The 27,990-nt window shown below is 45.3% G+C and overlaps 1 protein-coding gene across 1 annotated transcript; it reads left to right on the forward strand.

The window, feature by feature from the left end:
* Positions 1-56: 56 nt before the first annotated feature.
* On the forward strand, positions 57-27,990 carry cpped1 (calcineurin-like phosphoesterase domain containing 1). Its single transcript, XM_034558964.1, has 6 exons — positions 57-305; positions 2,436-2,654; positions 12,393-12,565; positions 13,497-13,622; positions 13,802-13,934; positions 25,899-27,990. Exons 1-6 carry the CDS (start codon positions 242-244, stop codon positions 26,123-26,125), a joined length of 942 nt encoding a protein of 313 aa, XP_034414855.1. The 5' UTR covers positions 57-241; the 3' UTR covers positions 26,126-27,990.

The following is a 27,990-nucleotide window of genomic DNA, read 5'->3' on the forward strand; positions in this document are numbered from 1 at the left end:
TGAAACTGTCAGAGTGGCCCTCATAAAAGCGCTCTTTACGCCGGACCTGAGGAGCCACACCGGGGGCCGCTGCACAGAAAAGTCACACAGACTCGCCAACAGGCAAAAGTAGTCGATCACCGAGAGTCGCCCGGGGCAGCGACCCGACACTTAGCTACACGAACCAACCGGAAGGCTCGCTGGCGGCTCACAAGTCGCACAACTAACTAGTTTGCTTGGGCCACTCTGACGTTCGCATCTCATGGCTGAGCGCGAGGACCTCTTCCTCAGAGCGAAACATCGGACTTTCAGCGGACTGACCGAAGGTAGCGACTGTCGTCAGCCCGCTGAGCCCCGCCGGTTATCCGCCGTGCCTGTTAATGCGTCGGCTAGCTAGCTAGCGCGCGCTCTCTCTAACCGGCTGTTACACAAGTTGTTGTCGGTGAACCGTTTGACGGCTGTCGTGTAGCTTCGTGTAGCTTCGTGTAGCTTCGTGGGGACACAGCGGAGCTACTTTGTGTTTACAAAATAAAGCGGACGAGTGGCTAACGTGAGAGTTGGGCTCCGTTTGACCAGCGCTGTTGTTTAGAAGTGTTGTGTGTTGTTGTTGTTGTTGTTGAGAAGTGTTATAGCTTACTATAAATGGCCATACATAGCTGGTGGTGTGAGCTAATGTTTAAACTTTGGAGAACAATAATGTTGTCGTGTCCACTACTTTGAATCACGAGGAGCTCTCATTATTATTATTATTATTTATTTATTTTGGAAGAGTGGGAGAACAACTTGTTGTCACTGTCAACGTGGTCGACGTCATTTGAGTTGATTGCATTAGTCTGAAATGTTTAATTACTAAAGTGGTTGTCCCTGCAGTCGAACCCAACCAGTAATCACATTAACGTGCTCACTTCTTCTTCCTTCCCTCCCTACCTGTGTTTATGTCTTCAGCACCTACAGGAGGGAACCAGTTAGTTTAAAAGAACTCGAGGGGAAAGACATTTAAAAATGTTCACAGTTTTATCATTTGCTTGCAAATGCAGGCCCCCCTTGTGCGCTCATGTCAGATGATGATTAATTTTTGTTTGGAGTGCACAATCTGCCACCTGAGAAATCTGTGCGATTTATGTTTGAAGTTGTGCTCAACCAGCGTAGCCACACAGGGCCGCTTGCCTTTTATCTCCTGTCACGGGAGCCCTTTCTGCAAGTCCTGGTGTTGTTGTTGTTTTTTTTAAATGTCTTTTTCATTTTTCTGTGAAATAGTTCACACGCCTGACTCCAGAGAGAGACATTGTGCTGTGAAGTAACACATAAAAGCTTGCAGGATTTGTATGTGAGTGGGACCTGCAGCCTCGTAACAACCTTTGCAGATGGTGTTTGTTGTTCAGGACCCTCACAAAGAAGATGGCTAACAGATCAGGACTGGGACCAACATGCACGGGGGCTGTACATGCATAATACATATTATATGTGTGATTTAAAAATAAAAAGAAGCACTGGTTAGGACGTGAACACATGAGGCGAGCTAAGGGGAGTTCAAGATGTGCTGACAAGAGTTTTTGATCTACTTAGAAGACAGATCTGGTCTCTGAACAAGTAAACGCTGATGGACTGTCATGGACTTCTGAGACAAAGCAGGAAACCTTATACTTCAGTGGTCACGGTAGCGGCTCAAATTCATAATTCATCCTCAGCCCTCACTGGGTAGGAGGGTATATCGGTGAAGATCAAGGCCAGGCGAGTTTGGACTGAAGCACCTTAATGTAATTCGGTTAAAGAGATGATGATGATATTCATAAAAGTAGAATCTGTTTCCCTTGCTCAGATGGGATCATTGAGGAGGGGGAATCACTGTTTTACTCTCCTGATTCCCCGGAGGCAAGACGCCCGTTGTCGCGCTGTCTTTCGCCCGTCGTTGTTCCAGTTTCTCTGGAGGATCGAATTCATGAACTCATTTGGGAGCGACCCATGGAGAGCATGTTAAACACAAGGCCGCTGAACATACTCGTCCCTGCTGAGTGTGAGGAACAGTTTGCCTTTTTTAATGAACAGGGTCCTTCTGTTACGCAATATCAGGATTATGTAAAACACTTGGTTCTTTGGCATTCGATGCTCTAACATGTAGCTGTTTGTGAATTATTTAGCATGGGTTTCCCATGGAGCGAGCATGTGCATGTTTAACAAAAGTACATTATGTTCATCCCAGTGTCTCAAAGTCTGAGAGGATGCCTGAATGTCTTATTTTTGTCGTTCCAAAACCCAAAAGATATTCAGGTTAATTCTCCGTATTTGAGAGGATGAGAATGGTGTTTTCTGTCATTTCTGCACAAAAGAATTACTGTAACGATTATTGGATAATCAAAATAGCTTAACCATTTTGCCTGATGAAGCTTTAAATTAAGTTTTATGTCATTATACTCTCGGTAGTAACCCGTGGCTTTCCATTCTTGTCTCTTCTTCAGATGCCGAGCGTGAGTGGACGGGACCGTTTTGCTTCATCCAGGCCGCGGACCCCCAGCTAGGGCTGATGAAGGCCTGGAGGGACGGCGACTGCGAAGGTGGAGGAGACGAATGGGCCGAGGAGATCGAGCTCACCAAGCAGGCCGTGGAGGCCGTCAACCAGCTCAGACCCAGGCCGAGGTTCATCGTGCTCTGTGGCGACCTGGTCCATGCCATGCCAGGTAGGGATAGAGCCCATGAAGCACATAAAGCACATGCACTTGAAAACCTTTCCAAAATGTTGTAGTTTTTGAGAATTAACATATTCTTCTGTGGATCCTGCTGTTGCGTTGTGACGACACGCTGTTTTTGAAGTAGCTTTTCTTTTTTTTTTTTGCTTAACATTAAAATTCTCGAGCGATAAATGCATGCTGAGTTCTGAGGGCTGTAAAGAAACGACAGCAGCACAAGCCCCAGCCGGGAAGAGAGGTTCCCACGGACAAACCAGCTACTGGCAGCAACCAGTGTAGCTGCCAATTAGCCGCCTAATGTCGGAGGACATCATGTGAACTCGCAGATGCCGGCGGCGCGAGTTTAAACTCTTTTAGTGCGACCAAATGACACAGCAGTGGTCCCGCAAGCGTCATCTCATGGCATCTGGTGCATCACCCCGACCCGTGCGAACTCCGCACTTATCGCAAAGTGTGCGAAATGGCGCTCCCAAATTACAGATAACGGCAAACTATTTAGAAACGCAAGCTGTGATGTCACGCGCGACGCGCCGTTTCACCAATCAGCTTGTTTTATTTCTCGTTTGTGTTTCGGCACTCCCGAAAGCTGCGCGCTGACAGATTCAGCGCCCCGAAGCGGAGATCTTGTTTTTCGTCAGAGAGATCAAAAGATGGTTGTGAGCAACGTTAGAAATGATCAACAACCACCAGCCAAACCCTTTCAAATTATGTATTATCAACCATCAAACCAAGTCCTATCTTTTATTCTCTCTATAACACTTGCTGACCTTTTGAGGTGTGTGGCCAGTGAACAATGAGGCTGTGTCCTGCCATCATACACACACATACTTCTGTTACATAAAGTGATCTGAATCTGGAGAAATTAAATTTCTGGTGTCGATCAAGCCAAGAACATTAAAGGGACAGTGGGTAGGATTTGATGGCAAAGTGGAGTACCGAATACCCCTCCGGTCACCCCTCCTCCCTTTCCAAGACTGCAGTGAGTCGCCAACCCTACCATGGAAACGCCCACGTTACTTCATGACCCGCTCCTAGATATGAAGGGCTTATTCTAAGCTAAAGAAAACGCAATGATTCTTAGTTTCAGGTGATTATGCACCAAGTTTGCTTGATTGTGGCCAAATTGTTTGGGTTCATCAGCGTCGTCTCTAATGTGAACTCTGCACAGTGCCCCCCGAGCTGACCAATCGCAGCTCCTGCCGCCTCTGTGTGGTATCTCTGTGGCCACTGTAGTCCAGACATACAGCCTCTTTTTTTGGGGGGGGGGATTTTTTGGCATGTCAGCTCCGTCGCTAAGCCGTAACACAGACCTATACATCCTCCATAGCCGATGCTCACTGTATTCACTCGTGCACTGCAAGCTCATAATGCACAACCGCCCGACCATGTTGCTGTTTCTGAGTGCTTACACTTGCTGCCGGATTTTGCAGGCTGAAATGTTATTCAGTTTGAGCCGATTGGTCATTTATTGCATACACAGATCTGTGCTCCATCGGGCTTTTGGTGCTTCAACCTTGTGTTATATACTGACGTGCAGATAGGTCAGACTGATCAGCGGTGTTAAGCCTGCCTCCGCTCGCTCTGTTTCCACTGTGGGTTGTGAGTGTTTCACCTGCCCAGCATGAGATGACTTTCCGATTAGGCGGAAAAGCTGCTGTGAAAGCAGCTATTATGCCCATGTCAAATACATTTGTCATAACTGCAGAATGTGACAGGAATGTTTTATGCCTGAAACCATTAAAATGTCACGCCTTTGCTCCGTCACATAGGCACGCGTAGCGGAATCTGACTCTCATTGCGATGTCATTATTTAGTTTTTTTTTTTTTTTTTTTTTTTTTGGAGCCTCGGGCAGAATTGTTTATTTGCAGCTGGTCGCAGAGGCTTTTGTGATGACCTGCAACAAAACCCGCACGTATGCACCTCTGGAAATAGTCGATGGCATTTGACCGAAACACTTAGCAGAAAGGATGCGTACGCTGGACGTGGGGTTTTGTTATGCTGAGTTCATATTTACAGATCTGGCTTTGTGAATATATAGAACGTTTCAAACCTTTCGTGATACTGCGGCCGTCTGCATTCTCCTATACGTTCTTGGCAGAAAACGAGGGCTCTTCTGCTGCCCTCTGAGAGCATCCTGATCTAATTAATGCACTCTGTGAAGAACTACAGAATATTACTCATTGAGGTAGGTTTGAACATTAGCTGTTTCCCAACCAGCCAAACACTGAACTCCCCAATGACACAGCTGATATTTATCTGTGAGGCCTGCGGGTTATTCTCACGCAACTTTAGTTCATGCGCTGATGAGGATTTCGACAATTGATTCAACCAGACGCACTTTGAATTCCTATCCAATTCTAAAAATCTATGCAAGATAGCGACTGTTGTTTTTTTAAATTATAATAATCTGCTGTGTTTGTGAAGTCTACTTTGTAAACGCCCAGACCTCTTATATATGATATACCTATTTGCACAGAGCACCTGGTTGCCGTTTGTCTGAAGGCGATATGTTGCTTCATGAAACGGTTGCAGGTGGAGAACACGAGGCGCGGTGTCTATTCAATCATTTGTGAATAATTTAAAACGGCAAGCGCGACGTTGGTCCCCCTCCATCAATCTAATGCGGGGGAGTTAGACACGCTAGATGTCTTGGAACCGGGACAGCGAGCCCACGTATTCTGCCATTCGTTGGCAGCTGGTTTCCCCAATTCACCAGATGCTTTCGCCGTCCAGCCAGACAAACAGATTTTTCACAGTAGAACAGGGGGTTTGGAAATAGTTGGTTACCTCCAGAAACGGCTGGTCGAGTAAAGCAAATAATAACGTCGCTGCTCATTTCCCACCTTGTTAGGAACTGACACGCTGCGCTTGACTCGCGCTGTGTTCAATTGTGCTCCCTTCTGTCTGCCCGTGTCTCTGTTTCAGGCAGAGATATGATGATTAATGCTAACCTGTCAACATAAGCCAACTAATTCCACCTGTAAAGTCAAAGCCTGTTGTTAAGCTGGAGACAATACCCTTGTATTTGTCAGGAGAAGGCATTCACTGTGCAGCTTGGCAGGCAGTAGTGGCAAAGCTTTTCATTGAAGTGACGGTAATGAAGTGAATACAGCGTGCCGTGCGTGTTTTCTCGATGTCCAGCTGCCTGATTTGATAACCGGATAAGAGGAATGGCCCGGCGGGGGCTAACGTTGAGCAAAGAAGGGCCAGAAGCCGCCAACTGATGCAAACTACCTTTGCATGACAATTAGGGAGTAGCGTGAGGCGCCAGCCTAGAGACGAATGGCCCGGGGAGGGAAAAGGAGTCAGCGGGCGGACCTGCCTCTCCTCCCTTCTCCATCTCTGCATGTCAGTGTGTCTCTGTGCGTCTGTTTTACAGGTTTGAGTGGCTTGTGATGAAAAAAAAAACCCAACAACCTGGCCTTGATTCTGATTTGAAGACGTATTTAGCAGAGTATTTTAGTTATACGTGGTGCACTATGTCATCTGTAAATTGTCCTTGGCCCCTGTTTCTAAAAGTCTGACTCAAGGCAAACTACAGATTTAGCTTGGCTTAGTCACAGGGCAACTCTCGCCTCCCCTGTTCTCTGTTTTTTGGGTCATAACAACCAGCAATTTTAGCAGCCATGAGCACCCCCCCCATCCCATCATCCAGGAGCCGTGCTGTAGGCGTCCACGTGTTCTCATCGTCTCCATGACTGCACCATTTGAACCACAGCTCGCCCCCGTATCCCTCTGATTAAGGCCCGTTTATAGGTCGCGGCGAGATCCGTTTCCCACGCACAGTGGGACAGTGGATACAGTGTAAGCACGGGGGTTTAAACTGCGAGGCCTTGGGGACCTTTTTAAACGCCGCGGCGTCCGCCCTCGTTACCGTCAACCCCAGCACAACAGGTTGTGTGTGCCATCCTCATTACTCGCCACGTCCGTCACTTGCCTGGCAACTGGGCTGCGCCGTCAGTCAGGGAGGAGGGAAGAGATATTCTAGCCGGAGCTGCTACTTCCGTCTCCCGGCTGACATTTCCCCTTAAACTGTTTATTTACAATACAGAATGAATGGGTGGCGGCCAGGGGAAGCTGGCTGTCAACCGGCAATATCAACACTGCTGCCTGTCGGCGACAGGAAATTGGCAACTGTATTTCTGTTCCCACGGATTTCACTCCCTATCTCTCCTCTCCTTCGCTCTTCTATCCGTCTTTCTCTGCCGTCTGTCTGTTCTCCTTAGCAAACAGCTGCGGTCTCATGGCTCATACCTTATTTTTGACATCCTTCGTTTGCAAGTCTGTCACCGTACACAAACACATTTATTCTGGCCTCTGATGAATCTACTCGGAACCTCCCGTGCGAATGAAATCTAATGTGGCGGAATCAAGAACTTCTGTTTGCCGTTGTAATTGCTCTGATTTGAACCCTGGAGGCTTTCATTGGGCAGAGAAGGGGACTCTGACCCAAGTCACACTTAAGTCACACAGTGAATATCTGGGTTTAAGAGGCTAGAGGGATGTGTTAAGTTACAGTAGATGATATTAGTTTGAGACCGAGTGCAATTATACAGTAATGAACTATTATTGCATGCCTAATGAAAGCAGCAATATTGTACTGTTACTGTGAGTTATGTTAATATCCAGTTTTAGGGCGAAAATACAATCATTTACTTTAACGGGTTTGTTTTCTTTTTTCGTAATTTATTGCAAACAGCCTGTCTGAAGTGATCATGCAGCACACAGCTAATCAATGATGATCGTGTATGCGGATAGATGAAGGAGTAATGCTACCGAACACGCTTTGAATTCCTTAGATATACTGAAGCTGCTCTAAGCAGACCGGAGGTCATGCAGCAGATCATAGTGTGTTCATTACAACCATAACAGTGTTGACTTGCCATAAGACTTGAGACTCGAATTGGACTTGCCCAAACAAAAGAAGACTTGGGAGACTTGGTTCCTGATGAAATGTTGGCCAGCATTTGCTCCCACAGCATCGCGTCCTTTCTGACCTTAACTAATCAAATTTTTCCCCATCCCAGTTCCCATCTCCTCTCCAATCCAAGCGAATCCCCCGAGAGACGCTTTCTCATCTCAAGGACTTCCTTCAATCTTGACTTTCCCTCACTCACTTTCCCTCTCTCATGTCTTTCCCTCATCCCTCTCTTTCGCTCATCCCTCTCATGTCTTTCCCTCGTCCCTCTTTCATGTCTTTCCTTCATCCCTCTCTCATGTCTTTCCCTCATCCCTCTCATGTCTTTCCCTCATCCCTCTCTCATGTCTTTCCCTCGTCCCTCATGTCTTTCCCTCGTCCCTCATGTCTTTCCCTCATCCCTCTCATATGTCTTTCCCTCATCCCTCTCTCATGTCTTTCCCTCATCCCTCTCTCATGTCTTTCCCTCGTCCCTCTCATGTCTTTCCCTCGTCCCTCTCTCATGTCTTTCCCTCGTCCCTCTCTCATGTCTTTCCCTCGTCCCTCTCATGTCTTTCCCTCGTCCCTCTCTCATGTCTTTCCCTCATCCCTCTCCCATGTCTTTCCCTTGTCCCTCTCATGTCTTTCCCTCGTCCCTCTCATGTCTTTCCCTCGTCCCTCTCTCATGTCTTTCCCTCGTCCCTCTCTCATGTCTTTCCCTCGTCCCTCATGTCTTTCCCTCGTCCCTCTTTCATGTCTTTCCTTCATCCCTCTCTCATGTCTTTCCCTCGTCCCTCTCTCATGTCTTTCCCTCGTCCCTCTCATGTCTTTCCCTCGTCCCTCTCATGTCTTTCCCTCGTCCCTCTCATGTCTTTCCCTCGTCCCTCTCTCATGTCTTTACCTCGTCCCTCTCATGTCTTTCCCTCGTCCCTCTCATGTCTTTCCCTCGTCCCTCTCATGTCTTTCCCTCGTCCCTCTCTCATGTCTTTACCTCGTCCCTCTCATGTCTTTACCTCGTCCCTCTCATGTCTTTCCCTCGTCCCTCTCATGTCTTTCCCTCGTCCCTCTCATGTCTTTACCTCGTCCCTCTCATGTCTTTCCCTCGTCCCTCTCATGTCTTTCCCTCGTCCCTCTCTCATGTCTTTCTCTCGTCCCTCTCATGTCTTTACCTCGTCCCTCTCATGTCTTTCCCTCATCCCTCTCATGTCTTTCCCTCGTCCCTCTCATGTCTTTCCCTCGTCCCTCTCATGTCTTTACCTCGTCCCTCTCATGTCTTTACCTCGTCCCTCTCATGTCTTTCCCTCGTCCCTCTCATGTCTTTCCCTCACTTATTTTCAAAGCTGACAAATGAAGAGCATAAAGAGCATAAAGAGCAGGGAGGCGGGTGGCGGCTGTGGGTGAGATGGAGAGCTGATTAGATTAGAGAAACATGCTGGACATAACACCCTCCTAATGAGCACTACAAAGGATCCAAGCTTTGTCTCTGGGGTTTCGTGAGGGATATTGCATCGGGGGGGAGTATGTGTGCGCATCTGCATGTGAGTTAAACTCATAAAGGTGAAGTAGAGGTCACCTTGGGACCACCCTGTCCCCTCTCTGTAACTGGAAACCTGTTTAATTGTCCCTCCGTGCGATTCTGAAGCAGAGGAGGGTTTGAATTTGCTTTAGGGACAAGCTTCTTGGGATCTTTTTTTGGAGGGGTGGGTGATCAGGGATGTTCTCCGTGTGTTTATCTAATGGGATCGTCCAGAGGCGTGTGCAGTGATAGCTTTCCCATGGAGTTCGGGACCGCCAGGGGGGGTAGAATTTTAGAAATGTCTCGCTGTTGCCATTTACGTACTTCCAAGGAGATGTCCCGTTACATTTCTTTTGTTTCAAAAACCTAATCCCGGTCCAAGTACTGTAACATTTGGTTTCTGCCAAGTCCCGGTCTGATTTGATTTAATTAAATATTTATCTGACACCTTACATTTTTCACAAGCTACTAGTTCAAAAATATTCAGATGCATTCAGATTCACACATTGTAATTTTCACACAAAATGTTACAATAAAGTACAATAAAGAAAGGAAATATCTCAAAGGTTACCAATCCTTAGGATCTATCAGGTGGCGACATCTCTAGTCCTATGGGGACAGTTCACTTTAGGACATCAGGGGGTTACAGTGCTCGCGGTGCATTTCATCATTCACAGGATTGAAAGGTTGTGGGATACATTTAATAGACTCCATCCTTTGCTACCACCTTGTCATAAGCTGCAGGCCAGTGCCACATCGGCACCACCTGTCAGCGTCGGTTCACGCTCCAGTTAGTCACAAATGCACACCATAAACACAGTTGTTTCAGTGAAGAAAATGTATGTGACAGCAAGACCCCCACAATGCACACACACACACACACACACACACACACGCACCAATGCCTGTGTGCAATCTCAAGTGCTTACATTGTTGGACTGGCTCAACGAGGACTTGCCAAAGTCTCCTGTCAAGGTTTGTCACTCGCAGTGTTGCAATCTCATTAAATGAACAAGGCCTCTCAGTCAGCGCTAGAGAGAGAGAGAGAGAGAGAGAGGTGTTTGTATTTCCGTACACCCTGCTCGGTATGTGTATTGCTTATTACAAAAGAAAAAAAAATTCCTCTTACAGAAAATAACTTCATTATTCCCTGGTCACACTTCAGGAAATGGGTTCTCATCACAAATCCTGTACGCCCCCCTCCACCCCCACCGCTTGTACCCTTTGCCAAGCAAGTGTTTGTTTGCACAATGTTGTACGGCAACGATTATTAAGGGGAAGCGAAGGAGAACATGCCAACTGACGAATGTAACCGGATAAGTATGAATGAATAGGCAGATATATTTATAAAAACAACCGACTAGTATGTACATGATGTCATGCCCATAACCACTCCCCATTCATCTAAAGCAAGGTGTCTTGAATACAGATTGATGGCTGAGGATCGGTCGATGCTGTGTGGCGCCGAAGGGTTCATGGACTTCGCCGTCATTAAGGGCAGGCGGCCGCAGGTGTGAGGGAGCAGAGACAGCGTCCCTGTCGCTCTCTGCGGCCGCCAGTGCTGTTTTTTTCTTCCCATTTGTGTATCCAAAGAAAGTAAAATATGGCTACATGGGCTTGTGGAGCCCCACCCCGCTTCCCACTCACTCCATTACACTCACTGCCACTCGGATGGTGTCTAACATGTAACATGTTTTATTTTTTCCCGTGTTTCACTACCGACCAGCTTCACTGGAGCAGGTGACAAGGTCCCTTCTGGAGTCATCCAAGCTTGTTGAGTTCTAACTGACCTTAGAAATAAAAACAACTCAAAGTCTCCTCTTGTGAATAGATGAAGAACATTTGTGGAGATCCAGTTGGACAGCAGGGTTAGTTGAGAGCTGGCAGCTGCAACAAGTGCCTGAGCATTTCAAATGACAACCTTTTGCTGCCCCTTCTATCCATTCCAGCTTCATTAGTGTGTTTGTGCTGTATATCATTGTGGCAGGGGTCAGATATTGTGTTTGTGGAATAATGAGTCCACCAGTTTGTGGCCTCAGCTGCCATCGTTTTCATCAGCTCATCGTCAACTCCCCAGAGACTAAACTCCATGCTTAGTAGTTCTCAAGCTGCACTGCACCGCTGGAAAGCATTGCTCTGATCCCGGATCTGTTTGAATTAATAAGTACGGGGTCTTCCTAATGCATAAACAAAACAAATATATGTGTTTTTTTTTTTTTTTCAGTGTATTGCAATTCTAATCTCTTGTACATATTTCCTTCCCTAGTAATAAATATAAGAAACTTGCTAAAGGTAATCTATGAATTAATCATGTTGTTCATCAACCTGTTACACGTGAGGAAAATAATTCACTTACCGGTACTGTATAAGATTACACAGAAGCTGCAATTCCCCAAACCTGCACATGAAAGGTGTCACACAGTCTGTTTTACAAAACAATACAGAGCCTTCGTGTCTCCTTTTTGTATTTTGCATTTTGTTTGTGTGTCGTATTGACAATTTGAATGCTGACAGGCCGGCTTAATTATAAAAGAGAGACGTGTTAGAAACGAGTCCTATTCATACATCCAAGGAAACGTTCGCTCCAGAAGTAGGCCGGCACAATAGTTACTCAGATGAATGAAAGGGAAGAAGAGAAGAGAAGAGATTAAGGAATACTTAAGATAAATGGCTGATTTGATATTATTTCCTAATTATAAATAGGCTTGATTCTCACCCACCCACAGTCCTTTACCGGGCTGGGACTGAGGTCTGTACGCCCCTCTTTTAGCCTCGTACCCCTGGTTTTACCCCAACGAACAAATGAACGCTTCATAAAGATGTTGCGAAACCAATCGCCACACGTGTCTTGGACCAGCGAATCTGCCAAGTGCTCCTCCGAGCGCTCGGCTCGGCATGAAGGTTGGGTTTGCCGTGTGCGCTTGAGAGGTTTTTGCAGCAGAACACTGCTTATCATGCCAGTAACCATGGTGATATAAATACTAGCTGCACAGACTATTGATCATTCTCGGAGCTGTCATCATTATCATCCAAATAATCCCCCTTCCCCGAGGCTACTCTCACCTGTCTCACCCTTCAAACTCCCAGCTGACAGTTTGTCTCAACTTCCATATCAATTGCTCCCCGGTTGACTCATTTGATCTTCTCCAGGTTACATGTTGTTATCAATATTAATAATCAAGCATACATTTCAAGTCAACGCTGTTTTTTTGTTGTTGTTTTTTTAAGTGGATGTCTGTGACCATCACCAAGATGGTCACAAGGACATCGAGCTGTTTTTCACCTTGTGACCATGAGTTCTCCTTTGCCCCTCAGACACCCCATTCAGAGAAGGTCAGGAGCGAGACCTGAAGGCAGCCTTGAAGGGGACAGATCCCTCTATCCCACTGGTGTTTGTCAGTGGGAACCACGACCTGGGCAACACCCCCACCCCCAGGACAATGGAGCAGTATTGTAGTGCTTGGGGGAACGACTATTTCAGCTTCTGGGTAAGCAGAGACCTAAATATGTTTAATTAGTAGCAGTGGTGTTGGTATAGCCCAGGGGTCGGCAACCCGCGGCTCCGGAGCCGCATGCGGCTCTTTAGCCCCCTCTGTTGCGGCTCCCTGAGGCTTTGACAAAAAAATGATATATATATATATATATATATATATATATATATATATATATATATATATATATATATATATATATATATATATATATGTTTTGCCCAGTGGACAATCATTCAAATGGGACACCTTATCTTTGAGTTTGAGCTATTACTGTGTCACTGAAAATGGAAAAAAATGTAATATTTGTTTAACTAAAATGTGTGTCACATCCTATTATGTCGCTGTCGAGCGTCTTAAAAAGAAAAGTCACAGAGAAAAATAGAGAGTTTAATTCTGTGTGGACGTATTCAGGACCTACATAGTTGTCTGATTAATTGACCAGTGTATTGTTTTTCCTACTCTTCATAAGAGTTAGATTTTGTCATAACCGGTAAAATAGCAATACAATGTCAACAATTGTCTTTATTCTGGTTTTATAATTACATAAATACAACAAACTATAGTTTTTATATATACTGTGTGTGTGTATAAATAAATATATATATATATATATATATATATATATATATATATATATATATATATATATATATATGTTGTATATAAAACTTTATAAGCTATGATATCAAATAGCTTTTGCGGCTCCGGACACATTTTATTTGGTGGAAAATGGGGCCAAATGGCTCTTTGGATAGGAAAGGTTGCTGAGCCCTGGTATAGCCAGTAAGAGGGGCTTGAGTGGCTCATTAGGGCCCTGGGGACAGATATATGCTCAATGTTGACCTACACAAAGTAGTCCTCAGTAAAGAACTTTGAAGAATGAATGAGCCGGAGGTAACCTCTCGTCTTTCTCCTGTTGTCTCAGGTGGGTGGAGTCCTCTGCCTGGTGCTGAACTCCCAGTTGTTCTATGACGCCTCGGCTTGCCCTCAGCTGATGGAGGCCCAGGAGACGTGGCTGGAGGAGCAGCTGAGCAGAGCCTCCTCCTCAACGGTAGAACGGCATCACTGGCATGACTCTATTCTTGTCCGATTCACGAAGACGTTCAGCTAGATAACGTCCTCCTTTGCTGCGTCTGGGCAGTTTGGATAATTGCGGTCGTTGGACACAATGATTGATTTTTGTCCCTGGATTGGTGATGAACCTATCCCCTCACATGTGTCTCTGTTCAGGAACCCAGACCCAAACACGTCCTGGTGTTCCAGCACATTCCTCTGTACCTAAAGAGCCCAGATGAGGAGGACGACTACTTCAACCTGCAAAGGGTAGTCCGACAAAACCTGCTGGACAGGTTCAAGAAGGCAGGTGAGACAGCAGGGCTCATTTCTCCCTTTTATTCTCCAGTCACTGTTTTTATGCAGACCAACTCACAGTGACTCAAGTTTGTGTCCAGCACAAGGGCACTTTGACATAACAGACAGCGTGCCTGGCTCTTCTAAATACTCTGCCTTGTCGCTCCAGATTTGTGTACATCATTTATCCCTCAAAGTCTTGAGTTCGAAGTCACAAAAGAGATGAAGCATAGCCGTATTGTTCAGAAAGTCAAGCGGCTTCCGAAAACGCTTAAATATCAGCAGTGTTTTCCGTAATAATGGATTTGAGTCACTTACATTTCTTTTCTTAATACCTCTGAGCTGATATTCCCGTTAAACCTGTTCCTTTGGAGCATATCTAACCGAAGCACAGTTAAGATCCCAGCCCAGAGGGTTTGTATGCCATTAGCCAGAATCACAGGAGGAGCTCCTGGCGCGCATACACAACACGGCCGTAATTGAATTAATGAATGCATTCACTTCCTTTTTTTTACGAATAATAATTCCATAATCAGATCCATTGTCATCGGCTTATAAGAGTCTGATACAAGGGTATCTGGCCGGCAGACTCTCACAAGGACAATACGTCTTTAAGAACACACACACACACACACACACACACGTTACACTATCCGGCCACTTCTGCACCACTGATTGACAGGACCACTCACACGGACACGTGTCATGCTACTCGAACATGCATCAAGGTGACCGTCTATTAATTTAGTTATGCGGCCATTAGTCCAACAAGTATTTAACCGTGTTGGTCCGCCGACCCCTCTAGCCTTATAATTTGTTTCTCCTCTCAGGGAACACCGCTTTAAGATTTAAAGGGCATGCCAATTCAGACTATATACCGGGCATGTACCGATTGAAGTACATACGTACATGGTTGTTAATAATTGATGACAGAAATGCGGCCGCTCGCTGTAATGACTCTCACGTGTTCGTATGAACATATTGTGCTACTTCTGCGAGAGAGAAGGACTGTGATTCGGTTGCGGCCTGCGGTTTGTCACGTCATGTCGCTTTCTGCTCACCACATGTCTGCCCCCCCCCCCCCCCCCCCCCCATTTTGTAGCGATTTTAGTATCATAGGAATTCAAGGTTTCCGTATGAGAATAACAACGATAAGCGATGAAAATCAGCGCGGCTTAGTCACGGAAGGAGCTCTTGATAAGTGAGCTATATGTAAAAATACAAAAGTGATGACTTGACAATAGGAATCAAACCAGTAATTGTTGAATTGTACAGCCTTGGTCTCTTTGTTCTTTCTGCTCTGCACTGATCCCCCGGTTTCTCTTTCATGCCCCTTCGGCTCTCCTTCATCTCCTCGGAGTGTCTGATGCCGTAACGTCTGTACTCTGAATCTACTTCAGTTGTCCTGGAGGCACGCTCGACTGTAATCATTGGTGTGCTCTTTGTCAGTTTATGATGGAGCTGCTACTGTATGTTCGTACCAGATATTGGTCTCTCTCTCTCTTTTTTTTTTTTTTAAAGGAGAAGGATTTGAAGAACATGTAATTTACTGCATATTGAAGAGAAAAAAAGAAATCTGCACCAGGTCAAGTGTGTTGTTTGTCTTTCAGTCTGTGCTTTGAGGGGCTGAGTCTCCTGTCATCCGTGGTAAATCCTGTCTCTTCTGGACATACTATGGGAATTTCTTTTTCCCTCTTTGCATTGTGTTATTAATGCATCATGTCCCTCCATCGTTGGTCTGTCCACACCGCTGTACCGTGTGATTCGAGGCCTCCAGATGTGCTCTGGTGATCACTACTGTCATTACAGCAAAGGGCAGCATCATTAACCTCTCTCTCTCTCACACACACACGCACACACACTTCTGTTTCCAGTCTTGCTCTCAAAATGATGAAAGTTCACACCGGAGCAGTTCAGCATTGGCACAGATAAAACCTTTTGAAAAAAGCCATTTTTCTGCTGAGATTTTCATCCGTTCATCCGTTGACGGCGATAAGTCTCTAGCTGTGTTTGTGCTGCCAGCTTCCCCTTGGAAGACAAATGCAGTTAAATCAACAGTTGAAGGATTACGTGTTTTCGTGTGGACAAAAAAAATGTAATTGTTTCAAAATCCCTTAAAGGAACGCTGGAAAGCTCTTTAGGATACTTTTAAAAGTGTTTCTCTTTCTACCAGTAAGACATGGACGTTGTTCAAAAACACTCTTCAAGGATATTCTCTTTAGTTTGCTGCCTCAAGGTTCTTACGGTTGTTATTTGAGCGAAAGCAAAACGGCAGACTGGCGAGAACAAAGATGTGAAATTGGACAGCTTTCCTCATTCTTTGTCTGGTTTTCCAAAAATCGTGGCCTTGAAATGGAATCGCTGAGTGTCTCTGGCATTAAATCAATCCCTCGTGCGTAAGCACTCGCTGCTATTGCTATGTGACGTGTACGGGAGTTCTCCGACCACTCCAAAGGTGTCTTCTTGTGGTGTCAGTTGACTCGCAGCAGCGGGGGATTTGGCTCCGCCCTCCCCACACACACACACACACACACACACACACACACGAACACACACACACACACACACACACACACACACATTACTACTCCTCCAGGGACAGACAGTATAATGAAAATAGAGAATAAAGTCTCCCGCAGACAAAGAAATACAGTTAATTGATTTTCTTCCTCGCTAAGGTATATTTTCCATTTCTCTCCTTACACCTTCTTCTCACAGGATATGTGTCGGGAGATGTTTGAGTAATTGTGTTTATTTTGTGTGCATATCCATTTTGCATATAAATCGCTGTGCATTGGTGCATTTTTTATTTATTTATGCCTAATATATTCCCCAGTAAGTATCTATATGTTATCTCGGCAGCACAGCCGCACATGGGGAAAGGTGCAACACCAATTACTCTTCCTGTGGCTCATCAGAGCGAGCGGTTCCACCCAGGGAAATGTTGACTGCGTTCCAGCTCATATAAATGGCACACTGTCTCCGCGTGATCACCGCCCTCTCGGGCAACTAAAGTATCGTGCTTTCCCCTTTTTCTTTTCTTTTTTAAATTGCACAAGCAATTACTATGGTTTCTGATCTGACGGTGATGCGCTTGATATTAAATAGTGGTTTAATATCTTTTTAAGTTGAAACCATGCACCTGATTAGGACGCGTTTTCAAACGCTCAAATAACGTAAGTCTTTGAGTTGTTGTTCTCTTTGCTAACCGTTATAACAACCAGTTCAACAACATAACAAGGCAACTTGTTCCTGGCTTTATTTGTGCCATTTTCTTCTTTTGTCGAAGACTTTTCGGTCAGTACAACACAGTCAGTTTGTTGGTAACGCGAAGCCCTAAACCGCCTGGAGGATGTTCTTTGCTCTTATTATGGATACATCTGTGCTACCTCGTCACTGTCATACCCGTAATCGTAGTAAATAACGCTCTCCTTGCCCCTACCTACGCCCATCTTTTCACTGCATGAGTGCAGCCGGCAGTGAGTTGCTGAAAGCTAAGAGGAAGAAAGACATGCAGGCCGCCTGCTCGTTGCGGATGTTGAATTTAGAGAGGGAATGTTTTACGCACAGCCAGAATCTCCTCAGAGAAGATTGAATTCCCGTTGCTGGAGACCGGTGTCTCCTTTCCGAGAGGCGAGGAGAGTAGCAGAAATCCCAGCAGTGCTCTCAACCTCTCCTCTCCTCATAGATGGAGTACTGTAATTAGATTTCTTACCACCTCCTCCTCCTCCTCCTCCTCCTCCTCTGAGGTTAATTTTCTACATATAGGATACCTTCAGCGCACACAGTTCCGCGGCCGAATGAACGCACACGCTAATATAAAGACAGATGCACACTTCCACTCTGCCTCCTGTGTATGTACAGAAAAAAACAGAACAAGAGTGCAGCCCAGAAACTCTTTGGGATTCCCAACATTGCTCGCGGCTGTAGAGTTGTTCATAGAGTAGCTAATTAGCTGCGAAGATAAGCCTCTCCGTCTCTCACTCTCTCTCTCTTGCCACTGGTTGTCCTTATCAGCTAAGGGTCCTACTCTGTTCAAAAGGGAAGACACGTTTATCACCCACTGGGGATTTGATAAGAGGCCACGGTTAAGCCTTTAACCCCATTGTTTTAATGATGAGGCTGAATAATGCTTTCTCTTATTATTCTCTTCTCTTTGTCTCACTCTCTGTTCTTTTCTCTTTGTTCCTTATTCCACACACGTTTTAAAGTGTCTAAGCACAGCCTTCGTGTACCCATCCATCACGTCGCCATGCTGGAAACGAGCAGGACTGTTGGGAGTGGACGACATCCTCAACACTTTATGTTCATTTGATGTTTTTATCATTGTGTTTACAGATCGAGTTCAATGCAAATACATTGTTTGTACTGAACAACCCAAGGAGTAAATAGGAGTTACAATTATGGAGCCAAATCCAGGCCAATAGTTTTGATAATTTGAAGGAAATAAAATGAAACTGAAACCAAAAAGTTCTGCTCTTGAACTTTAAAAAAATACAGCAAACTAAACGTAAAATGTATGACCAACCTGAGGAGTTCTGATTTGTGTCGATGTGTAGGAAGTGCAGAGGACCCTGAAAGGAACATGTTCTTTGTCTAATACCGCACAGATGGAGACACTCTGTTCCACTGGACACGGTGGCCCCTGGCCGGCAGGATTCCTTTCATCTTTCTGTACCCTACTTGTGGTGTCCTGGCTTTCACTGACCTCACAAAAATTGTTTAGTTGTTCATCAGTGAGGGGACTGGAAAGGCCATTATCGTGCTCTCAGGAATACCCCAAAGTTTTGCCATGCTTGACACTGGTCGGGATATTTCTATCAGGCTTTGTAGTGGCTGAGGAGACACAACATATTTAAGTGTTGACAACTCCGTCAAAGTATTTAGGACATTCTGTGGAATCTCAATCTGGCCCGACGATGACCTACAAAGAGCCATCTCTAAAGTTACACACGCATACACATAACAAACAAACAGCACGAACGACAAAGTTAATCTTAATCTGCACGGTAACTAACTGTCATTGTCAAATAAATGATTGTGAAATAAAAAGTAGAATATCTTCCTCTAAAGCAGTATTCAATTCAAGTTCAGCGAGGTCCAGTTAAGGAGAATGTCTTCAAGAAAAGAAAATCAAAATAATGTCTAACTTGTGCTGTGATTTAATCCCATGAACTGGGTGGATTCTACATAATGTGTCCCCTAATAATAAATAAGTCAAATATTGGCTGGATAAAACACATTGAACTGAATTGCCCTGCAGATTTAAATTCAGTTCATTCAGGTGTGAAGTGGTCAATTAAAAAAATGCCACTATTTCCATTTTATTCTCATCTTCAAAAAAGAGACAATATCTGTGGTTCTGGAAACCATTGGTTTCTGCTCTGTTCCTCTCTGCTAACATCATTGTTGGGCAGTGAATGACTCCATTAGGATTCTGATCATATGGGGCTCTGAGATCGTTTATTTTTTCTGGCGTCATTTCTGATTCGAGTGGGTGCGTTGGCTCCAAGACAAAGTGGTGCGTCACACTGCCGCTTTCAATAATCGCCACGGCCTCTGAGCATGAGACACAGTGGCTTTGAAATGCAGGTGTAAGATTTCTCTTCTTGGAGAACGCCATCTGAAATAACTTCTCTGACTCCCATTTGTATGTGTACATGTCGCTGGAGTTGCGACGTTTATCGTAATACATGTATTTGATTGGCTGAGTAGCATCACGTGAGATGGTTTACAAGGCGTGTAATTGGTCGGTGTGTTTCCTAAACCGCCGAACGAGGGCTGGAAAGGCTGGGCAGAAGCGCTCTGTGAAAATGTATCTATGAGTAACCCCTGGTCTAAAAAGGCGACTGTAGCTTAGTGGTATAAGCAGGGTCGCCCTTCAATCAAAGTATCGGTGGTTCGATTCCCGGCTCCGCAAGACCACTTAACCCCGATTTGCCGGGGTATGAATGGGTGGATAGTCCTGATGGGCAGGTGGCACCTCGCATGGCGGCCCCTGCCATCAGTGTATGAATGTGTGAATGATGACCTGCGGTGTTAAAGCGCTTTACAAGTACAGATACCATTCACCGTTTAAAGTGTGAGAAGATGGAACTACAAGTACCTCAACTTTCTCCTTTAAGAATGAGGTATTCACTGGCTTACTGTTTGAAAGGTTGAATAGTGCCGTCTTATTAAATGTTGCCTGTAAGTTTTAGTTTTACTTCTGAGCTGATGCAACTTCCCAGACTCCCTCAAAGTGCTGCCCTCCGCTTGCCTCGCATATGCTTCGGGTTTAAGCCGCGGTTTAATGTTGTGAGCTGTGAGCGGTGCCAAAACGTGGTTGACCTACGCTCACCACCGTTCCTGAACGCCTCCTTTGTAGACACTGTCTGAGGAGTGAAGCTGCTCTCCTGAGACGCTGCTCCTGCTGCGCCTCCGGTGTTCTACGCTCTGGAGGAAAGCGAGGTCCACGATACTGTCACTATTAAGTAAGTGACATGAACATGTGCTGTAATAGTTTACTTGTTATGCTGTCCAATTTGCAGATAAAAATACACTTTAAAATCATGCTTTTTGAGGGCCCTCACCAGGTTGGGCCCCTGGGTGTTTAGCGCCACAGTTCCCTTCACTTCGGCCCCTGGTGTCCTTTTGAGAAACATAAGGCTTATAGCTTGCAGAATTGAGGATGATTAGGTACTACATTGGGTTCCAAATAGCCAAAAGGCATGTAAGCTCTCAGAGGGTTATATTACATGCTGACTACTTTCATTTCCCAGCTCTAATTGTGTGCGTGTTTATATATATATATGAGTGATTTATGGGAAGTCGGGGCGACAAGATGCCTCACCGCTACATCATTTTGTATCCTTCTGTCATGCAAATTATCAACGTCTTATTTTCACCATTACACAATGAATTATTTCCCAGACCTGCACTTTAATGACAAGCGCCCTTCGATGTCGACTCCTACACAGCCCGCTCGCACAGACGTGCAGATGACGGCCTCGTTCTGAACCGCGTTAGGCGTTTGTGTCGTGGAAGGAACGGGAGCAGAGGTCTGGAGGGAAATGGCTTCTCCTGGAGGTAATCACTGATCGGCAGCGGTTTAGTGGCAAGATGGGTAACGGGCAAGGATAGCTGGCAAATCCGTGCATCCAATCTTGTGGCCTGCAAAATCAGTGACCACGAGATGAAAGGTAGATGATGGAGGGGAGGGAAGACTGAGGGAAGGAGCACAAACATCAAACGCGATGAGATGGGGACGGACGTTTCTTAATTCTTCTTTTCCTTTTATTTTGCGGCCATCATTACCATTTAAATGGAGAAGGCGTTTTCGGAATATTCAAAACGCATCCGGCAATTAAGGCGAACGTGGCTCGAATGGCCGCAGCGTATGAAAATCATAATAGTAACAAAACGCGTTGGCATATCGGAGGGGACTCCCGTCTCCTCACTGTGCATTTTTATGCAACTCCGACCAGAATTCAATTTGACTGGGTAATTTTCCTCCGTTAGCATTCAATCCGTTTCCATCACTCTCTAACGGCCCCCTCCCCTCCTTCCCACCCCTCCCCACTTCTGTCCGTCACAGCAAAGGCCAGTCCCCAGATGGGAATCTTTATCGCAGAGAAAAGCACAAAAGAGCGAGAACTGTTCCAAGGCTGACGAGTAAATGGGATTCCCGCAGAGACCGAGACGAGACACTCGCACTCGGCATGGTTATGTGTTCCATCCTCTATTGGGATGAATGGGTTTAGTTTCGTATTGTCAGAAGTTCACTTTTTTTTTTGTGCTCGCCACGGCACCGAGGGACACCCACGCTGATTGCACTTTTGATGATAAATGTACAGAAAAGAGTCGTGTTCCGTACTGCGTCATGTGCGGAACCATTTTCTCAGATGGATTGCCACGTGATTTCAGAATCGACTTTATTGGCCTTGTATGTGTATGCGTATGCGTATGCGTATGCGTATGCGTATGCGTATGCATACATTTGACTGGTTTTTCTGTTGCTGTCTGACCCACCCGGTCTTTGGAACAATGCTGAGGTATTTTTGGGGGTTTTAAATTGGGGTTTTTTTAGGCTTTTTATTTAGTGGTATTTTTCTGTTGCATGCAGGCAATCTCAGCCTCTAGACTGCTTTCTCCACATTTGTTTTCTGGCAGACAATTTCAGAGGTCAGCTTCATCTTGTGACTGCATTGCAAAGGGTTTTTTCAACTTCTTCATTCCATTTCTTTTTCTTTCTTTTTTTTTTCAATTGTTTATCTTTTATTCATACCGAAAATCTTTTGGAGATTGAAAACGTTTTTTTTTCTTTCTCTGACGGGCTATCTTTTTTTTTTCCTCAAAGCAGACAAGAGCTCAGGTGGAGTAGCTTGACTTCCGAAGCCCGCGTAATGACGGCGCTCTGAAAAGGGCCGCGCTCTAATGAATTCAGGTCAGGGTGTTATCGCTGAGCTTCTGCTAAATTGTTTCTATGAAATCGTTTTTGCTCGGTAAGAGCCAGCGGGACAAGCCAGCGGAGGGCGGCGATTCATTCCCACTACATACAAATTGTCTATTGGTTCAGTCCACTTCAGTTGTCAGCTTTACTGAAGGACTTGGAGGAACACGCGCAGTGCGCTGTGGCGACCTAACGGGGATCCGGTTCTGCCTGACGGACATTAGACCGGTCAGCGACTCTCCCAGGACCTTTTGTGAAGAAAAGGGGCTGAGAGATGTTCAGAGACTTCTACCGAATGGTAAATGTTAAATGGACCTGTGCTTGTGGAGCACTTTTCTAGTCTTCCGACCACTCAAAGCGCTTTAACACTTCATGCCATCATTCACACCCTGATGGGAGGAGCCACTAAATAACATTCACACAGCGTAGGCACAGCTACGGGAGCAATTTTGTGGTTAAGTGTCTTGCCCGAGGACATGGGCTAGCGGAGCCGGGGATCGAACCGCCGATCCTCTGATTGAGCCACAATCGCCCTATGTACTTAATTTTGTAGTAAGTGTGAGTGACATATACTTACATTCAAGATACTGATTTAATTTATACCATGTAGAGATGCAGTGTGATCTATCACCTTTTCACAGCAGTTTATTGAAGAACACTTTGCTTGTGGAGAGTTAGATGACAAGATTGAACGCTTCCTTTCATTTCTAACGGCGCCTCCATCTGTGAAGGTTCCAAAAGTGCTGCACAGCGGGACCTCTTCTGACTTAGTTCTCCCTTTTTAATTTATTTGAAGGCTACAAGCCACAAACATACAGCTCCGTGGAGGCCTCACAAACGTGTCCCATACATATAAGGGAAGCTCACTGCTGCTGCGTGGTGGTGTCATGCGGTGTTTGCGTGGGACGTGGATCATCACAGACGTGGCGACAGAACTCAGACGCACCGACACATGTATACATATGCACACTTACACGCTCCCACACACTTTATTCGGCGGCGTGACTAATCATGGGCATCTTTGGGAGTTTTAGAGGAGATTCAGATAAAAAAACGCACACATTTCCGCTTCAAAAAGGTTTTTCTTTTTTCTTTTTGCCGGTTTAGTCGTCATTATTACAGGATAAATTCCTGTCTATCGCTTCTTTACTATTGCTATCTTACGCTCTTCCTCCTATCGCCTCATCTCTCCGAAGGTGGTGGGAAAGGGCACAGCCCTCTTCAAATCCAACATCAGGTGATCCATCCAATGTTCGCAGGGTTTGAATAAGTGCAGACGAGCTGTGTGAACCCTCGTAGGACAGATGCAAACAGTTAAGTGTGGATCATCGTAGGGGGACTAAGAAGCACACGCATCCCCCCCCCTCCCCCCAAAACACACACACACACACACACACACACACACACACAGAATAATGAGTCCATGTTTTTGTCCGAGGGCATTTGTGGCCCTCATCTAGAAATAACATCAAGGACACACATTTGTGACTAGAGCAATGCAAGTTATTCAGTCACCTAGAGCAGTGGCAAGGAAAAATGAAAGGCTAGCATTCTTCACACACACACACACACACACACACACTATACACAAAACCGTGAAAAGGGTCCGTAAGGTATAGCTGGAGGCCCGTCCACACATCGCGTGGGTTGTACATACATTTTTGGTTGTAAATTAATTTAGTCCAGAAGTACAGGCTTAAACCATCAATTTCCATCATTGGCAGATTAATTATTTAATGGTCCGGCGTGTGCAACCACTATCCTCCCATAGCTCCGAATATGAATACAAATTTAGGTCACATTTGTATTCCAGTGCTGTTTGATTTTGCAGCGTGGCGGACTTGATGATTCAGCGCAATTTCACGATGCTGACATCGAAGGAGTATCAGCGGCGGGTACATAGGTTTTAGTTATTTATTTTCTTGGAGGGGATCCTCCTCGTCTTCGTTGTGCAGATCTCTGGGACAGACCGATGTCGTTCTCATGCAAAAACTGCAATTTATCCTCTTTTTTTGCCAGTTTTCCAATGACTTTGTTTTGAGGCTGAGTGTGTCTCTGAAGACGAAGCAGCGACCAGCATGACTCCCCTCCGTGGAAACACTTGCTGTTAAATAGAGCAGCTCCCACATCGTTATAATACACCCATGTATCGCATGGGTTCATCTATTCTAATCCGAAAGCATAAAACCCCGGACACAATCTTTTTCTCTAATCCAAACATTATGTTTACCCCTCGTTCAAGTGAAAATTGGCCATAAATGACCAAGTTGCCCGAAAGTCAAATTGGTTCACTCCAACCTACAGAAACCCATTCACACAGGCGGACAAGTGCGACCTTCACACGCAGGGAAACAACTCATTTCCTGGCCCTCCATCCCGGTGCCGCTTTAAGTGTGCAGTCATTTCCACTGTCGTGACACGGCATCACTGGCCCGTTCTATTAATGATGTTGTGTGTAATCGAAAAGAAATTGAAAATCGTGGCTCCCTTAATGAACGTTTTCAAGGTATGCTACAAGTGGAGGGCTCCAGAGTATCTCCTTCACTTTCTTCCTTTCCTTCCTTCCTTCATTCCTTCCGCTCATCTCTCTCATTTTCCAATTTCTCTGTTTGTCTCTCTCCCACTTTTCTTTCTTTCTTCCTATCTGTCTTCCCCCTTCCTTTCTCCCTTCCTTTATTTTCCCTGCCATCTTTCTCCTTACTAATTTCTATGTTCATGTCTCTCTTGCTTTCCTTCCTCATCTCTTTTCTTTCTATTTTCTCGGTTTTTCAGAGGGTGGTCAGAGCAGCGGCCCTCTTGTTGTTGTTGTTGTTGTTGTTGTTGCGTGCATCGTTTCCTTCGCAGTGGCTTAACCTCCGTAAACCAACCGAGGGAGGCTTTGAAGTAAAGAGTGTGAATCATGAAGAGGGTCGTACACGAGGACTTTAGGACTGATGCAGGTTGAGCATCAACTAGAGACGGACGCTGGCTTGATGTGGACGGTAGACCAATACCGGGTTCTCCAACTCCTCAGTGCGTCGCTCTTTACGAACCCACTGGTTCGTATTGTCGCCATAACAACTCGCACGACAAACGCCATTTTCTTTTGACCAAGTCAAGTCCTTTGACCTCGGCGAACAGTTCGATGTCCATTCTGTCAATGGAGAGGATATTCTTACAGATTACACTGCACACTTGTATGATGATGCTACTGTATAACTAAAACTGACGTGCATCTATCGTGAATCAAGACGTTCAGCAGCAGGTTGTTGTTGTTGTTGTTGAGAGACAGAAATCTCCCGGTGGAGTGAACGTTGATCATTTTCATGTACCTCTTATTTGGGCTACATGAGGAACGGAGGGGTCAGACGTGAATTACATGAATTACATGGCATTAAAAAGAGCCCGATGCCTATTCGCAGTAGCATCCCAGTTTAGTGCGGTGACGTCAACAGAGACAAAGTCAGGCCACTAAGAAAAAGAAAGCTTTTTGTGTTCCACTGTTTTAATGCTTTGATTTCTTCATTGATGAAACTCCGCTCTCTGACACCTGTCTCGTTGCCACAGGGGTGAAAGCGGTGTTCTCCGGCCATTATCACCGGAACGCCGGCGGTTGCCACGACGGCCTGGACATGGTCGTAAGCTCGGCCATCGGGTGCCAGCTCGGCGAGGACACCCACGGCCTCAGGGTGGTGGTAGTGACCGCCGACAGCATCATCCACCGCTACCACAGCCTCGAGCAGTTGAGTGCGGAAGGCATGGACGAGGACCTGAGGAAGCTCCTGGAGGTCTGAAGGCCGAAGGAGGGAAAATGTTGTTTTTCTTTGTGTGATTTGTTTCTTTGTTTTTTTTGATTGCCCGTTCTTAGAGGCACACAGGAAGGTATTTGTAGACTATAGCAGTGGTCATGTCCGCAGGTAGGGTTGAGTTATTAAAACCATTCCTTCATTCCTAGCTATATGATCAACCAGTCTCATCAATAGTGTTGAAGTTGACCAATGGGAAATGTAGAAAATTACTAAGCTATATCAATGACTATATGCTGCAGGTTCATATCTAACAGTGTGAGTATTAAAGAGTATTAAAGGGTGGAGTTTCTCTTTTTAATGATCCTAATATATCCAGCTGTCGTAGCCACTCCTACTGTTTGTTTGCTGTTTGCGGTTCAATGCCTCCTTGGCTGTCCTATGCAATATATATGTGTGTGTAAACATATTAATGTGGTACGGTGTTTAACATGTGCAGCTGACCTCTGATCAGACTGAGCTGTCTGTTTAGAGCCTCTTACACTGCCTTTGCAGGTAATGGGTAGTAACTGAATTATTTTGTTTTTTGTTTTTTAATAGATGTTGGTTTCAGAGGTTATTCTTAATCTATATCAATTATAACATAAATTAATGTGATTTTAAAGTTGTGATGCTTAAAACTTTAGTCCTGCCTTTCCTGACTATTTTAAAATACAATCCGCCCCATCTTTTGCCACATTACAAATGCAAAGTGAGGGCAGTAAACAGCGGGGCGGACATCAATCAGATAAAACAGTGAGGCTGAATTACATAACTAGATTTCATGTGAATCCCCTGTGCGATTGAAGGGAAATCAAAGCCAGCGCTTGTTAGAAGCGAACGCCGCCACTAACAAGGCACATTATTATATAAAGAGAAGGAAAAAAATGGGCCAATTAATAATAATAATAATAATAAAAGAATGGAGTTGTATGTACAGAGAATCTCTCTCTTGAATGTCTGATCCTTTGTTGGACAGCAGACTATAGGTGTGCCCAAACCCATAACCATGATGTACCTCACCACTTTAAGAGCTGCTGTGATTGGGTCGTTAAATGGCGAGCTGAAGGACTGGAGTCAGGCGGATGCTACGTAGCGATAATGGGAGGAGAAGCACAGTACTTCCTGTCTGCGGGGTCACAGCTGAGACGACCTCGCCGTGTTGAGGCCTACGAGCCGCAGGATTATTCAGACGCTCACCGGTTTTTTAAATTGTCTTTAAAATGGAAATTTCTGCAACCAAATGACTTTGCCTGTGAGCCCTAAATTACTCTACTCAATTACACTACTACACACTACACACACTCGCTCTGACCGACGCAGAATTTAAAAGAGTTGTCATGGCAACCCTTGAGCAACACATCTGTGTGTGTGTGTGTGTGTGTGTGTGTGAGTGTGTGACTGCAGGAGAGAAAGAGGACGTACTCCCCGGCTGTGTGTGCATGCCGTCCGTGGTCTGGAGGTCAACTGTTGGTGATTTACGCCATCGCTGACCTCATTTCACACCGACGGATTCTGTCTCTCCTCCAAAAAGTCAGCATGCGCAGGAGGAGGGATGGAGGGCGTCTGAGAGGAATGGATAATGAGTGTGATGTGTGAAAGACGACTCAGTCCATCTCCTTCATTTCCTGTCTGAGAAGGAGCCTTATGTCCTTTATCTATTTTTATATCCTCATGGTAGCCGAGCTCAATCACATTGTTCTTTATCTTTTCTTTTTTGTGTGCGTGAATTCTGTTTTGAGCACATTTGCTCTATGAATCGGGGAACATCGCACGCTTTGACTTGTTCCCTTTGTTGAATTCTAATGAATGACCCTGACTGTGACATTATTGGTGGTATTTTTATATAATAAATAAATGATTTTATCTAATGA

Source organism: Cyclopterus lumpus, chromosome 19, assembly GCF_009769545.1.
Source record: "Cyclopterus lumpus isolate fCycLum1 chromosome 19, fCycLum1.pri, whole genome shotgun sequence".
NCBI lineage: Eukaryota > Metazoa > Chordata > Actinopteri > Perciformes > Cyclopteridae > Cyclopterus > Cyclopterus lumpus.